The sequence below is a fragment of the Choristoneura fumiferana genome, chromosome 19, assembly GCF_025370935.1.
Source record: "Choristoneura fumiferana chromosome 19, NRCan_CFum_1, whole genome shotgun sequence".
Classification (NCBI taxonomy): Eukaryota; Metazoa; Arthropoda; class Insecta; order Lepidoptera; family Tortricidae; genus Choristoneura; species Choristoneura fumiferana.
The window spans coordinates 10,096,272-10,109,681 of NC_133490.1; the positions used below are offsets into that span (position 1 = coordinate 10,096,272).

General features: G+C 46.1%; 1 protein-coding gene and 1 long non-coding RNA gene across 2 annotated transcripts; both read right to left on the reverse strand.

The window, feature by feature from the left end:
- Window positions 1-410: 410 nt before the first annotated feature.
- Window positions 411-802, reverse strand: LOC141438810 (uncharacterized). Its single transcript, XR_012452512.1, has 2 exons — window positions 709-802; window positions 411-556 (listed from the first exon to the last, which is right to left on the reverse strand). It is a non-coding gene; the product is annotated as an uncharacterized lncRNA (long non-coding RNA).
- Window positions 803-3,322: 2,520 nt separating this feature from the next.
- LOC141438622 (uncharacterized) lies at window positions 3,323-11,065 on the reverse strand. Its single transcript, XM_074102487.1, has 9 exons — window positions 11,031-11,065; window positions 10,522-10,706; window positions 9,648-9,797; window positions 8,839-8,951; window positions 8,222-8,299; window positions 5,404-5,520; window positions 4,978-5,035; window positions 3,718-3,804; window positions 3,323-3,565 (listed from the first exon to the last, which is right to left on the reverse strand). The coding sequence occupies exons 1-9, from the start codon at window positions 11,063-11,065 to the stop codon at window positions 3,402-3,404; spliced, it is 987 nt and encodes a 328-aa protein (XP_073958588.1). The 3' UTR covers window positions 3,323-3,401.
- Window positions 11,066-13,410: the final 2,345 nt, after the last annotated feature.

Consider the following 13,410-nt stretch of genomic DNA (forward strand, 5'->3'; position numbering starts at 1 on the left):
ATAAGTTTTTTGGGAAGTGAAATTTGGCGAAAAATATTTTGCCGAAACGGATTACGTACACCAGTTTTCAACCTTTTGGTTTTAACGGCACACTTTTAGTTCAACAAAGTTTCACGGCACACCAGTAAAAAATAGCCAAGTACGAGTCGGACTGGCGCGTAGAGGGTTTCGTACAGTATAAGTATACAATTGACGATCGCTTTTCCCGCGTCCAGAACTCAGGCTCCGTCAAGCGCGCCACGCATGGCAACACTGGCGTTTCGTAAGTGCTATAATTTTACCGATTTGACCGATTTTTACGATTTTTTTGTGTACATTCGGTAGGTCTGAGAATAGGACGTAAATTATTTTTCATACTTCTACGCGGACGGAGTGGCGGGCAACAGCTAGTATGTAAATAAAACACCGTCTCTAGATATCACATATGAATATTTTATTTACGAGTAATGATATAGATATAGTATATGTTACAGCGTAATAAATATAAGGTACAAGGTGATACGCTACTCGCGTCATGAGGGCCGCAGTGCCAGCACCACCACTTGGCGGCACAGCGCTGGAACAATAGACAACTGTTATATAGAGGTATGTACTGCAGAGAGAAGAACAGTCTCTTATGGGGGAAAGTTACAAAGGGTTTCAAATCACTCTATAGAAGGCGTGCGAGTTCACGTCTATCGGGGTCGATGCCCCCCCCCCCTCCCGTACCTGTGTCTGTGAGCGTGTCCCGCACCACGAGGTCAGCCCGCAGGTCCCCGCGGCGCGCCTCCCCGCGCGTGGCGCCGCGCCGCGCCCGCGCCGCCCCCTCGGGCGCCCCCCCCCCTCCCGTACCTGTGTCTGTGAGCGTGTCCCGCACCACGAGGTCAGCCCGCAGGTCCCCGCGGCGCGCCTCCCCGCGCGTGGCGCCGCGCCGCGCCGCGCCGCCCCTCGGCGCCCCCCCGGCCCCCCCCCTCCCGTACCTGTGTCTGTGAGCGTGTCCCGCACCACGAGGTCAGCCCGCAGGTCCCCGCGGCGCGCCTCCCCGCGCGTGGCGCCGCGCCGCGCGCCGCGCCGCCCCTCGGGCGCCCCCGCGGCCCCCCCCTCCCGTACCTGTGTCTGTGAGCGTGTCCCGCACCACGAGGTCAGCCCGCAGGTCCCCGCGGCGCGCCTCCCCGCGCGTGGCGCCGCGCCGCGCCGCGCCGCCCCCTCGGGCGCCCCGGGCCCCCCCCCCTCCCGTACCTGTGTCTGTGAGCGTGTCCCGCACCACGAGGTCAGCCCGCAGTCCCCGCGGCGCGCCTCCCCGCGCGTGGCGCCGCGCCGCGCCCGCGCCGCCCCCTCGGCCGCCCCCCCCTCCCGTACCTGTGTCTGTGAGCGTGTCCCGCACCACGAGGTCAGCCCGCAGGTCCCCGCGGCGCGCCTCCCCGCGCGTGGCGCCGCGCCGCGCCCCGCCGCCCCCCGCCCCCCCCCCCCCCCTCCCGTACCTGTGTCTGTGAGCGTGTCCCGCACCACGAGGTCAGCCCGCAGGTCCCCGCGGCGCGCCTCCCCGCGCGTGGCGCCGCGCCGCGCCGCGCCGCCCCCGCCCCCCCGCCCCCCCCCCCTCCCGTACCTGTGTCTGTGAGCGTGTCCCGCACCACGAGGTCAGCCCGCAGGTCCCCGCGGCGCGCCTCCCCGCGCGTGGCGCCGCGCCGCGCCCGCGCCGCCCCCTCGGCGCCCCCCCCCTCCCGTACCTGTGTCTGTGAGCGTGTCCCGCACCACGAGGTCAGCCCGCAGGTCCCGCGGCGCGCCTCCCCGCGCGTGGCGCCGCGCCGCGCCCGCGCCGCCCCCCCGCCCCCCCCCCCCCCTCCCGTACCTGTGTCTGTGAGCGTGTCCCGCACCACGAGGTCAGCCCGCAGGTCCCCGCGGCGCGCCTCCCCGCGCGTGGCGCCGCGCCGCGCCCGCGCCGCCCCCTCGCCGCCCCCCCCCTCCCGTACCTGTGTCTGTGAGCGTGTCCCGCACCACGAGGTCAGCCCGCAGGTCCCCCGGCGCGCCTCCCGCGCGTGGCGCCGCGCCGCGCCCGCGCCGCCCACTCTCCCGCGTCGCACACGGCGCCCTCGCGCCACTCCGAACCCGCTATAACACATACAACATTATAGAGGCATTCCTTGGAAATTTATACACGCCCAGCCGGATCCCCACCGAGCGAGCCACCTCGCAAGGCAGCGACTTTCGATGTAACTTTAAACCCTGCGTAGAACATCATGCCTTGTACATTTTCCTCGCTGAGTAACTCGCTCAGTAAGGAGCAAGCTGGTGGTTAAGATGGTAAGAAGGTATTTGAAGTTGAACCAAAGAAGAATGAAAGTTCATAGGATAAACGCTTACGTTTATTATAGTTACCGAGGTCGACATCCCGCCACCGCGCCAGCTCCGCCTTAGCGGAGAGGGCGGTGGAGGCGGGGCGGGGGCGTGGCCGGGTGCGGGGGCGGGCGGGCGCTCGTCCAGCGGGCGGAAGCCGGGGTCCCTTAGCAGCGCCGCCCGCGACAGCACCGTGCAGGTCAGCGCGCGCGTCGCGTCCAACACCAGGTAGCTCTGCGGCTCTTCTGTGCCAGGTGGCTCCACCACCTGCAACCATGGATCACTTGATGCGACCGCCACGTGCTGGTTTTGACGTTCTCAGAGAGGCAAAAAAGGTAGAACGAAATGAATAAGAACTGTAAAATATTCATTAACGTAATGGCAAATACCAAGTAAAAAAAGAACAATTATTTTTATTTTGCCGGGCAATTTTATGTCTCAAACGGTGGTTTCCCATTTTATAAAATTTTCCAAAAAATATATCCATTCAACTGGAATGAATGAAAGGAATATCTTAGTGGTGTAACCCATGACGGTGGTAGGTAGGTACGAGCCAGGTTCGCACCTTTAAGTTTTCGGAATTTGTGTAAAACTATATTTTAAAATTTTGTACTTGCGAAGAAAGTCAATGGTGCGATTCTGAGAGGAGGCTCGCGTGTGCACTGGGACGTATATCCACACGTTAGGACTAACGTTAACTTATTTTTCTAACGGACGTAGTATTTACATTGTTATTTTGGATATTATTTCAAAGTTCTTTATTCAATGAACAGAACAATTAGTCCTTTATGTAGGTACTTCTTCTTCTTCCCATTCCTCTCCTATCGGAGGTTGGACAACATCATGGCGATTCTAGTTTTGGAGGCCGCTGCTCCAAACAAGGACGTGGTACTGCAGTTGAACCAGCTTTATGTACATTCATTCGGCCGTCATTCTCAGTGCCAATTGGTCCTTTATAAAGTGCGCGAGGGCTCACGAGGATGTAAAAGTGCTGTTCAATAATACCTGTTGACTAGGATCAATGACGGTGAGCGGTCGCGCGGCGAGCGCGGTGTCGACGCGCACGGTGCGCGCGCGCACGCCGGCCGTCACCACGAACGTGTCCTCGCCGTCGTCGCCGTCCGCCGAGCCCGAGCCCGAGCCCCCTCGCCGCCCTCCCCGCCCTCGCCGCCCTCCCCCGCCGCCTCCGAGCACGACGACCCGCCGTCCGCTTCCTCCGCGTTGTTGAAGCCGCACACCAGGTTGTCTTTCGCTGGAGAAAATAATAAATATCTTGAGTTACCCATATCTGTGACAGGTTAGATGGCACTAGTGAGGTCTGTTTGACAATTTAGGCATTGGGCACGTTCTTGTTAACGGGCGCAACGATTGTAACACCCTTCTGTAACACTAATTAATAATTACCGTGGTGCAGGATACGGCACAGCTGGTAGGGGCGGCACACGGCCGCGCGGGACACGCGCGCGCCGCCCGCGCCTCCCGGACCCGCGCCTGCGCACACACACACATTCATGATAAACTTTTTTTTATTAGTATTTTGTAAAAAAGTACATATATGTTTTAGTTGTTCAAGTAAAAAATACTAATATAATACAATCTGCACATTATTAAGACTTAGATTATGCGACTTAGGATTTCTTTACTGGCAGCAGATTTAATTGTACATATATCATCATATCTGAATTTTCACCATGATTGAACATTTTGCTTATATTTTTTCACAGCATTTAAAGCCAATCCCTTATTGAATCACCCTGTATTTAATCAATCTGTCATACACACGTAGATATTATGTATCATATCACTAGCAAGAAGTCATATGGAGTTGTTAATACCACCTAATCACGGAATTCCAAAACTGTTTCTGTACCAAAACTGTAGTGTTTCCAAAACTGTACTGTTTTTGAGATGCGGGATCTTATGACCACGTATTAAGACTCATTTTTAATAGGCATATAGAAGTCTAAACTTTCGAATAGCCTTAATTGTTACTACACACTAGGCTTGCAAGAGCTGGCCCTGGATCGTAAAGCGTGGCGTAGTCTCGTGTTGGAGGGCAAGATACACTTCGGGTCACTGCACCCGATTAGTAAGTACTAGGTACATAAGTAAGTAAGTTTTATTTTTATCCATTATTCTCATGTTTGTGACGAATAAATATTTTTATTCTTCCTTTCTTTCTTTACTATAGGTAGAATCATTTACGATGACGCGTGCCGTGGTTCTTATTACAATTTAATTAATGTCTAATTTTGACAAAAAATAAGCTTCTTCGTGGATGGCGTAACGTATTTAATGTTTATACTTACCTAACATAAAAATGTATAATAGTAAACAATACGAATTAAACATTATCAGAATCTCGGGATTAGGTGATATTAACAACTCTATATTACTTCTCCTCGCGAGTTGTAGGTAATTGACTTTGCCTATTCTGATCACTTTATATCACTCACTCAATTAATTCGTTTAACTCTCGTGAATAGACTTAAAGTGGTTTTCCACCGGTGAGGCGAGACGAGACGAGGTGAGACGAGAATTTAAATTAGTATGGCAGCGCCCGCGGCGGCTAGCGGCGGGTGCGCGAGAATGCATACAAATTTCAATTGTCGTCTTGCCTCGTCTCGTCTCGCCTCTCCGGTGGAAAATCAACATTATACCGACCGTCGTAGGCAGCGGCCGCTAGCAGCGAATGTCTAGCGCCTTCGTGCTCCAACACGTCCTGTAAAAGACGAGCATTTAGATAAGTAACTAAGGGGCTGTTTCACCACCCATTCATTAGCGTTAACCGACGGTTAAATTTGATGCCGTCTCCGTCTGTTCAAACAAAACAAATAGAGACGGCATCACACCTAACCGCCAGTTAACACTAATCAATGGATGGTGAAACAGCCCCTTAACCTCTTAAAGTAACTCCTTCCTTAGTGATGGTGTCCTAATCTGCAAGTTAATTTTACAATTGGGAAAAAGAGTATGTTCGTTGCGCTTTTTCGTCTGACATACTATATACTCTATAATAGATATTTTTGACGTGTAAGTAACGTATATATGTATATGAATGTGGTCGAGTGTACAGTTAGCGGAGGCTACCTTGGGCGGCGGCTGCTTGTAGTGCAGCGAGATCTTGCTGAGCTCGTGGTCGAGCTCCGCCAGCGCGGCCACGTGCCGCTGCTTGTGCGCCTCCGCTCCGCCCGCGCCGCCCTCCGCCTGCAACCAACATATCACATATATTTTTACCTAGTAATTTTACATTGCTTAATGAGGGCTATCGCGTATGAATTCACCGCTAGAGGCGCTAGTGTAGCGTGAGGTCTCCGAAATGTCAAATCTCATAGTTTTTGGGTGAGCTACGCGGGTTTATTTATAATTAGAATAATTGTGTGAATATTATACAATATCTGAAATTAATTATGGCAAATATGCGTTCCGGGGCAATGAATGTCTGTGTTTTGAGACAGTTTTGTCTTTCGGAAACCTTTGTCCACCCTTTTTTCCAAACAAAACGGGGACTATGCAACACTGTAGCATGCTCGATATTTTTATGGTACGGCTTTAAGGTGTTATTAAATATGATTTTAATCTAAACTTTGTTTTCACGCCCGTAATAACAGACTTTGAAAGCCATACTTAAAAACCTCACGCAACAGTGCGCCATCTAGTGAGACAAAAAACGATAGCCCTCATTCAGATTTTAGAGTGTCTTTAAAAGTTACAAGAAAAAAGTATTAAAAAATGTGTGCGCATCGGCGCTGTAAGGTACCTAAAGGCGAATGGACGGTGGTGCGCACCCCTCTCACCGAGAGTCTTGACCAATGGTCGTACGAGTAGATGGCGTGATATTGAAGCCGATTGGTTCCCGATGTACAGTCATCCACACAAGTTCCATTGACACTGCTGCTTAAAAAAGTTTCACGAGTAATCTGGTCGCGATCGCTCTTTAGCGACACGACCGCCTACTATACACTTGTACTTATATTTTCTTTAAAATATTGTGTTTGTGTATATTAGAACCGAAAATTATCGTTACATGTTTATTAGCCACGAAATCCGGGGAAATGTCTCACGTGTTCATGCGAACATTGGCGTTCATGTCGTCTTTTAGGGTTCCGGAGCCAAAATGGCAAAAACGGAACCCTTATAGTTTCGCCATGTCTGTCTGTCTATCTGTCTGTCTGTCTGTCTGTCCGTCCGCGGCTTTGCTCAGGGACTATCAATGCTATGAAGCTGTAATTTTGCATGAATATATATGTAAACTATGCCGACAAACTAGTACAATAAAAAAATTAAAAAAATTTTTAGGGTACCTCCCATAGACGTAAAGTGGGGGTGATTTTTTTTTCTCATCCGACCCTATAGTGTGGGGTAACGTTGGATAGGTCTTTTAAAACCATTAGGGGTTTGCTAAGACGATTTTTCGATTCAGTGATGTGTTTGCGAAATATTCAACTTTAAAGTGCAAATTTTCAAGGAAAACTATAACGGCTAAGTTTGCTTGAGAATTATTAGTAGTTTAAGAGCAAATAGCAGCCCAAGGTATAAAATATACCTAAACTTGGAAGATTCCGTATAAAATACGAAATCCTTAGAAAAATATTACTTAATTTTTTCGTAATGGCTACGGAACCCTATTTTGGGCGTGTCCGACACGCTCTTGGCCGGTTTTGTTTTTTTATTCAACTGGATGGCAAAGAGCAAGTGGGTCTCCTGATAGTAAGAGATCACCACCGCCCATAAACATCTGCAGCACCAGGGGTATTGCAGATGCGTTGCCAACATAGAGGCCTAAGATGGGATACCTCAAGTGCCAATAATTTCACCGGCTGTCTTACTCTCCCCGCCGAAACACAACAGTGCAAGCACTGCTGCTTCACGGCAGGATTAGCGAGCAAGATGGTGGTAGCAATCCGGGCGGACCTTGCACGAGGTCCTACCACCTGCAAACTGCCTGCTCAGTGTAGTATGAAATAAATAAATATCAAGGGACACTTGACACCAATTGACCTAGTCCCAAACTAAGCAAAGCTTGTAGGTACTATGGATACTAGGCAACGGATAAACATACTTGTAAAGATAAATACATATTAAACATCCAAGATCCGAGAACAAACATTCGTATTATTCATACAAATATCTGCCCCGGTCGGTAATCGACCCGGGACCTCAAGCTTCGTAGTCAGGTTTTCTAACCACTTGGCCGTCCGGTCATCAAATCACGAGTCACTTTACGTTGCAAGTTAACCTCTTCACCACCAGTCGTTCATTCGTGACAGCCAATGGAATGACTCACACGCCACGGTCATCTATACATGACCAACAACTCGAAATCAATCTTTCTGCAATGGAAATAGAAATCAAGTTGATTTGTCGCTGGTTTTTCTGTGGCGTACAGAGCAAGCCACTTCGTTTGTTATGTGGCGGTGAAGAGGTTAATAAGGTAAATCTATGTTTGGTTGGCCCCAGTTTATTTATTTATTTATTTATTTATTTGGGAAATAAACAGCATATATAACACAGTTGATTATAAATTAATTTAGATGATACATAAGCCAAAACAGTTTCCACTTATAAAGAAGTTACATTTTTTGTTGCTCGAGCGAGCGTACGTTACAAGTAATAGGCATGCAAAACAATTTTTTTGAGCAAATTAACAAAACAAATAATTAAAGTTTAAATTATAATAAGTGTTTTATAACTAGTTTTTATTTAAGTTTTATTTAATCGTACCTTTATTATTATTTCAAGTAGGTATGAAAAAATCCAAGTAATAGCTACTTATTCATTTCTTTACCAGTGCAGATACAAATTGATTTAAATTCATGCAAAACATATCTACATCCGAGAATAATCATTATGTTTTTACACGCTCTTAAGAGTCTTAAGAGTGCTCGTAAGAGTAGAGTTAGTTTACCTTATGCGGCTGCGGCAAGCGATGCGTCGGCGACAGCGCGGGGCTGTACTCCGCCGGGGACTGCGGCGACACCGGACCCTGACAAAGGAGACAACACTGAATTAACGATTGATATCATTTATTATATAAGCTTCTTTCATATTGAGTTGGGTTAGTAGGGTCAATAACCTTGACCAACCTCAACCCCTCTTGATAACCTTGTTGCCATAGTAACTTCTCCTGAGTTACTTATAAAAAGTATGATTTAACCTTTCGTCTAGTAATGTGTACCTATGTTTAAATCAATAAATATCACAGGACAATTCACATCAATTGACCTAGTTCCAAAGTAAGCTTAGCTAAGCTTGTGTTATGGGTACTAAGCAACGAATAAATATAATTATATAGATAGATACATACTTAAATACATATTTAAATACCCAAGACTCGAGAACAAATATTCGTATTTTTCATACAAATATCTGCCCCGACACGGGAATTGAACCCGGGACCTCAAGCTTCGTAGTCAGGTTCTCTAACCACTAGGCCATCTGGTCGTCAAGTTTACGTTATTAGAGTCCAATTTTCTTTGGATCTATTATTCTGGCTGGCTGGTGCTGGTAGTAGCCGGGACTCACGCTGTTGGAGATGTTTGCGAGCTTGTGCTGCAGACTGAGCATGTACTCGCTGTAAGAGTGCGGCTTGGTGGGCGTGCTGGGCTGCGACGCGCCCGCAGACCCCGCGGACATGCCTGGGAACGCCAAACACGTTACTAACACCCAGTTTTATTATTATTATTTAAATATACTAGATTTCTACATATTTTAATATTTAGACCGCGGCCACTCCGCCGCTTAAACATGATGACGGTACGAAATCGCAGTGACGCATCGTATGCGCTCCGTTTTTGTTGCATGCTCTCCACACCGCTGCTTAAAATACGCAAACGGTGCGGAATCGCAGTGACCTGCCGTAAAAGTCAGGGCTTTACCGCATGCTCTCTATCAAAAGTCGTGCGCAGTCGTGGCATGCGTTAAAAACGGTGCGCATACGATGCGTCACTGCGATTCCGTTCCGTCACCGTCTTTTAAGCAACGGTGTGGCCGCTCCTTTAACCGGTAACTACAGTAGTAAGCCAGGGCCCGATTGCAAAACAAAGTACAGTCAAGTACAAAAAATATGTCTATATTCGAACCACTGAAAAGTATGTCGGCGTGGCTTCGCACGCATAAGCCATTAGGTACAGCAGTTCAATTGAAATTCCGGAATTTAGCAAAATTCCCGTGGAACTTCCCGAAAAATAACTTAGACGTCCTGTACTGATTATATGACAGGTTGACAAATGATTAATTATGACAACACTAATTGGAATCATACTATATGCAGCGTGACGTCAAATTGATGTGATCGGCATCAAAGGCTTGGGCTTGGGCTTGGGCGTACTGACCGTGCAAGTCGTCGTGGCGGCGCAGCGCGCGCGAGGCGGCCAGCTGCTGCAGGTTGGGCGGCACGAGGCCCAGCCCGGGCGCCGCCAGCCCCAGGCTCGGCGAGCCCATTAGATTCTGCCCCCCGAGGCCCAGATTTTGACTACCCAGACCTGCTGACACGAAATAATAACAAATTGTTGTTGTCGTCCTAAACACCATACAGATTTGAGTATTTGTCAAAAAGTTGTCCCGTCATGAAATTGACAAGAAATCAGTTTTGTCAAGAAATTATTAACCTTAAGGACGAGATAGTTAAGAAGATAAGAAAGAAGTTGAGAAGATAATCAGTGAAATGTGATAAATGAGATATCGTAGACTAAACAAAATAAAAAAAACTTTCAAAATGCCTGCTCTCAAATTTATTATTTTCAAACATACCCATCAGCAATAGGCCAATCAATGCAAATAATAACAAAGACTAGAATCGCGAGAAACATTTCGCCACAAAATAAATTATAGAAGAATAAATTGGTTGTAAATAAAATACACTTCAACGACCGATAAAATATGAAAGCTTACACAAGAGAGGGCTTTGCAAGGCGGTGGGACACTATAGTTTATTATTATTAATTCCGTTTAAATAAATAAATTCAATGAGACAGATACGAGTGATACCGCCCTATTTGTTTTGTCGGAATAAAAAGATCATAATCATCATCATGTCAGCCGAAAGACGTCCACTGCTGGACATAGGCCTCCCCAAGGCTCTCCACTCAGACCGGTCTTGTGCATTTCGCATCCACCGCGAATAAATAAATACAAATAGATACGGTATTAGATTAATGAATGAGTGGTGAAACAATTAAGCTTTCAAAAGTATAACGATCAACTGACCAAGATTCTGCGTAAGGTTCTGCGACATGAGATTGTGGTTGAGCCCGAGCGGCGGCAGCGTCTGGGAGAGCCCCAGGCCGAGGCCCAGGCTGGGCGTCAGGCAGGGCGCCAGGGGGGCCAGGGGCGCCAGCCCGCCGAGGGTGCCAGGCCCTGGAGGCCGCTGCCGCCGAGCGCCTGTTGCTGGACTGTGGAGTAAAATAGATATAGTCGTAAACGTAAACTAAGATCAATGGTATCACTAGAGCCAGAGCCCGCGGCAGCCAGACCTTTGTTATCGTATAAAGGCTAAGTTTCTTTACATATATCGTCACTACTTTGAAAAAATCTCGTATCTAAAATCAATATGTCATCAAAATTGAACCTTGACATAATGTTCATATAGTTCACTCAGAAAAATTATCTATTTTTAGGTACGAGTTTTTTTAAAGTAGTGACGATATACATAGTTAAAAAAAAAAACTATGACTTTCGTCAGTCATGTATTTAAACACATTTTAGGATTCTCTGACATAGGGATGTACCCCGAGAAAGTGTCTAATATCATTCCGAACAATGAGGTGAAATTTTATAATGTTTGATACATGATCTTTTTCAAAGCACTCAATATCCAAATTTCATAGTCGGGGATTGTTCTTACCTGCATAAAAAAAACTTTCTACTGAAATCTAAAATACCGCGGGATCTCGGCCCACTATTTAAGAACTTCAAATAATCTAATTGTTTCGGGAAAGTTAAAGTACCGCGGTGAAAGGCAATAAAGACACAAAATAAATTTTATCTTGCTAAGCAAAATGTTCGCAATAAGCGGTAATTTCTAAAGTTACAGACGAAGACAGACAAGTATTTAAAAATTGTGTTTTTAAACTTTTCTCATTAGTTGTGCTGTAAGAACTACCTAGGTTATTTGATATTATTTCACCTTGACACATCCACGCATTCCTGACAAAAACGTCTTGACAGATGAACAACAAAATGACCCTATAGCTCCGTTTTTGCGGGCTGTAGTACGGAACGTCAAAACGAAAACATTTAACGTTTAGCATCAGCTGAGTTAACAACACTAATTTAGTGCCGTAAGGTCGGGGTACTTTGCCCCATTGGGGGGTAACCTTGGTCCATATGAAAACCACATAAAGGGTCCAATAGAAATATAAAAGCGTGATCGATCAAAGGCCAACCACATGGCAAAGAGTCATATTCTCAAAGCAATTATAAAAGCTATTGCTTACCTTAGAAAATCTCTATGTATATACTTGTGTTCTCTGTACTGTTTACTGTATTGGTGTGCAATAAAGAGTTATTGTATTGTATTGTATTGTAAAAGCAGGACCGAGTTAATCCCAAGGTTCAAAGTACCCCGACCTTACGGTAGCCATATAGCAGTGCATTACTCACCGTAGAGGTCGTTGGCAGTGGCAAGCATCGGCTGGTAATACGGCGGGTGGTGCGCCAGCCGCGCGCCGCCCAGCGCCGCTGCACACGTTAGTCACGTCACACACAGCTCAAAGGACCGCAAGCAGCTCACGCGTTTAGTGGGGAGGGACACGCGAACAAGACAATGGAGGGTTCTATGTCGCCAGATGGCGTTAATGTCGAGAGGCCCGTTTGACGTTACATTCAGGCTTACAGACTGACAAACTTAGTTGTGATGTGAATCAGACAATTCAAACAATGCTAGACTTGATTCGATTTATAGCATTCGAACATGGCGGATGCAGACGATATCTAATTTTTGGTATTTCTGCTTCATTGGCTAGTTGAAGTATATTTTGATAGTGTTTATGCGGCGATTAACCTTAACAGTGAACAGTGCTCACAAAATTCTATATTGCTCTCGTGTCTGTCGTTTTTTAATGCGCAAGTTGTCTCCGCGTGGTTTCTGGAATTTTGCTATCAAGTTACACAAACTACAATCACCGTACAACGTGAATAAGAAGAATATATTTATCTTTAATTTAACTGACATTGGCCCAAGCCTTATGGCCGCCATTAAGGGGAATAAATAAAAATAATGCTTACTTATACTTTAAGCGGACGGCATAAAAACTTGTTCTATTGACAGATAAGTTAGTCAGTCTGTATTTAGTTATTTAACCAATCACAAACGAGACGCAAATGTCAAAGTTATCAAACGGAACTCACGTACAAGCGCAACTATACGGTATTTGACTATTTTGTATATGTTTCATAAATTAAAACTACACAATGCCTGTTATCGAATAGAAAAACAATTTTTAAGCTACCTTTACAAATAACAAAGTTACAAAGTTTGAAATTCAAGATTAGACAGAGAAAAACATACTGGCATGTGACGTCACACGCCAGTTACCGCCATACTTGCTGCATAGAACGTCTGAGAAAGAGACAGTAAAGATTTTCAAAAATCACTATAAATCCAATTTTCAACCGATTTAATTTTCTCTTCGCTAAACACTATCTGTTTATCTATATTTTCATAATAATATTTAAGATATGGCAAAATCAGGAGTGTCAAATTCCGTATTATAGACTGTCACCGAAAACTCTCATAGGCCGTAGTGAACCCGCCTTTAACCCTTTTCAGGCAGCGGAAATTTAGAGACGCACTACAAAATTTAGTGTTACTGGATTTTTTTACTTCGTTAACTTTGAGAAACATTCAACAGTTAAATGAAGTAATTACGAACTAGTGGCCTTACTCCTGCTGTTTAAAAGATAATCAAGAATTAATTAATTTACCATACGCTTTGAAAACTAATAAATAAATTGTGTTTATCATTTAATTTCGTTAGTACCTATTGTTTAAAATTAAGTAATATGCTATATATTGTTTCCTAAGTTCCTAAATACACATAAGTATATAATTTTGTATCGTCATCATTACTGAGCGATCTGTTTACGTTTAAACTG

Coding starts and splice junctions, on each gene's coding strand:
- LOC141438622 (XM_074102487.1), bottom strand. CDS start 11,065: ATGATATTAGACACTTTCTCGGGGTACATCCCTAT. Junction 8,300..8,838: donor TCGCAAACATCTCCAACAGC/GTGAGTCCCGGC, acceptor CTCCTTTGTCAG/GGTCCGGTGTCGCCGCAGTC. Junction 3,805..4,977: donor AGCGGCCGCTGCCTACGACG/GTCGGTATAATG, acceptor GTGTGTGCGCAG/GCGCGGGTCCGGGAGGCGCG.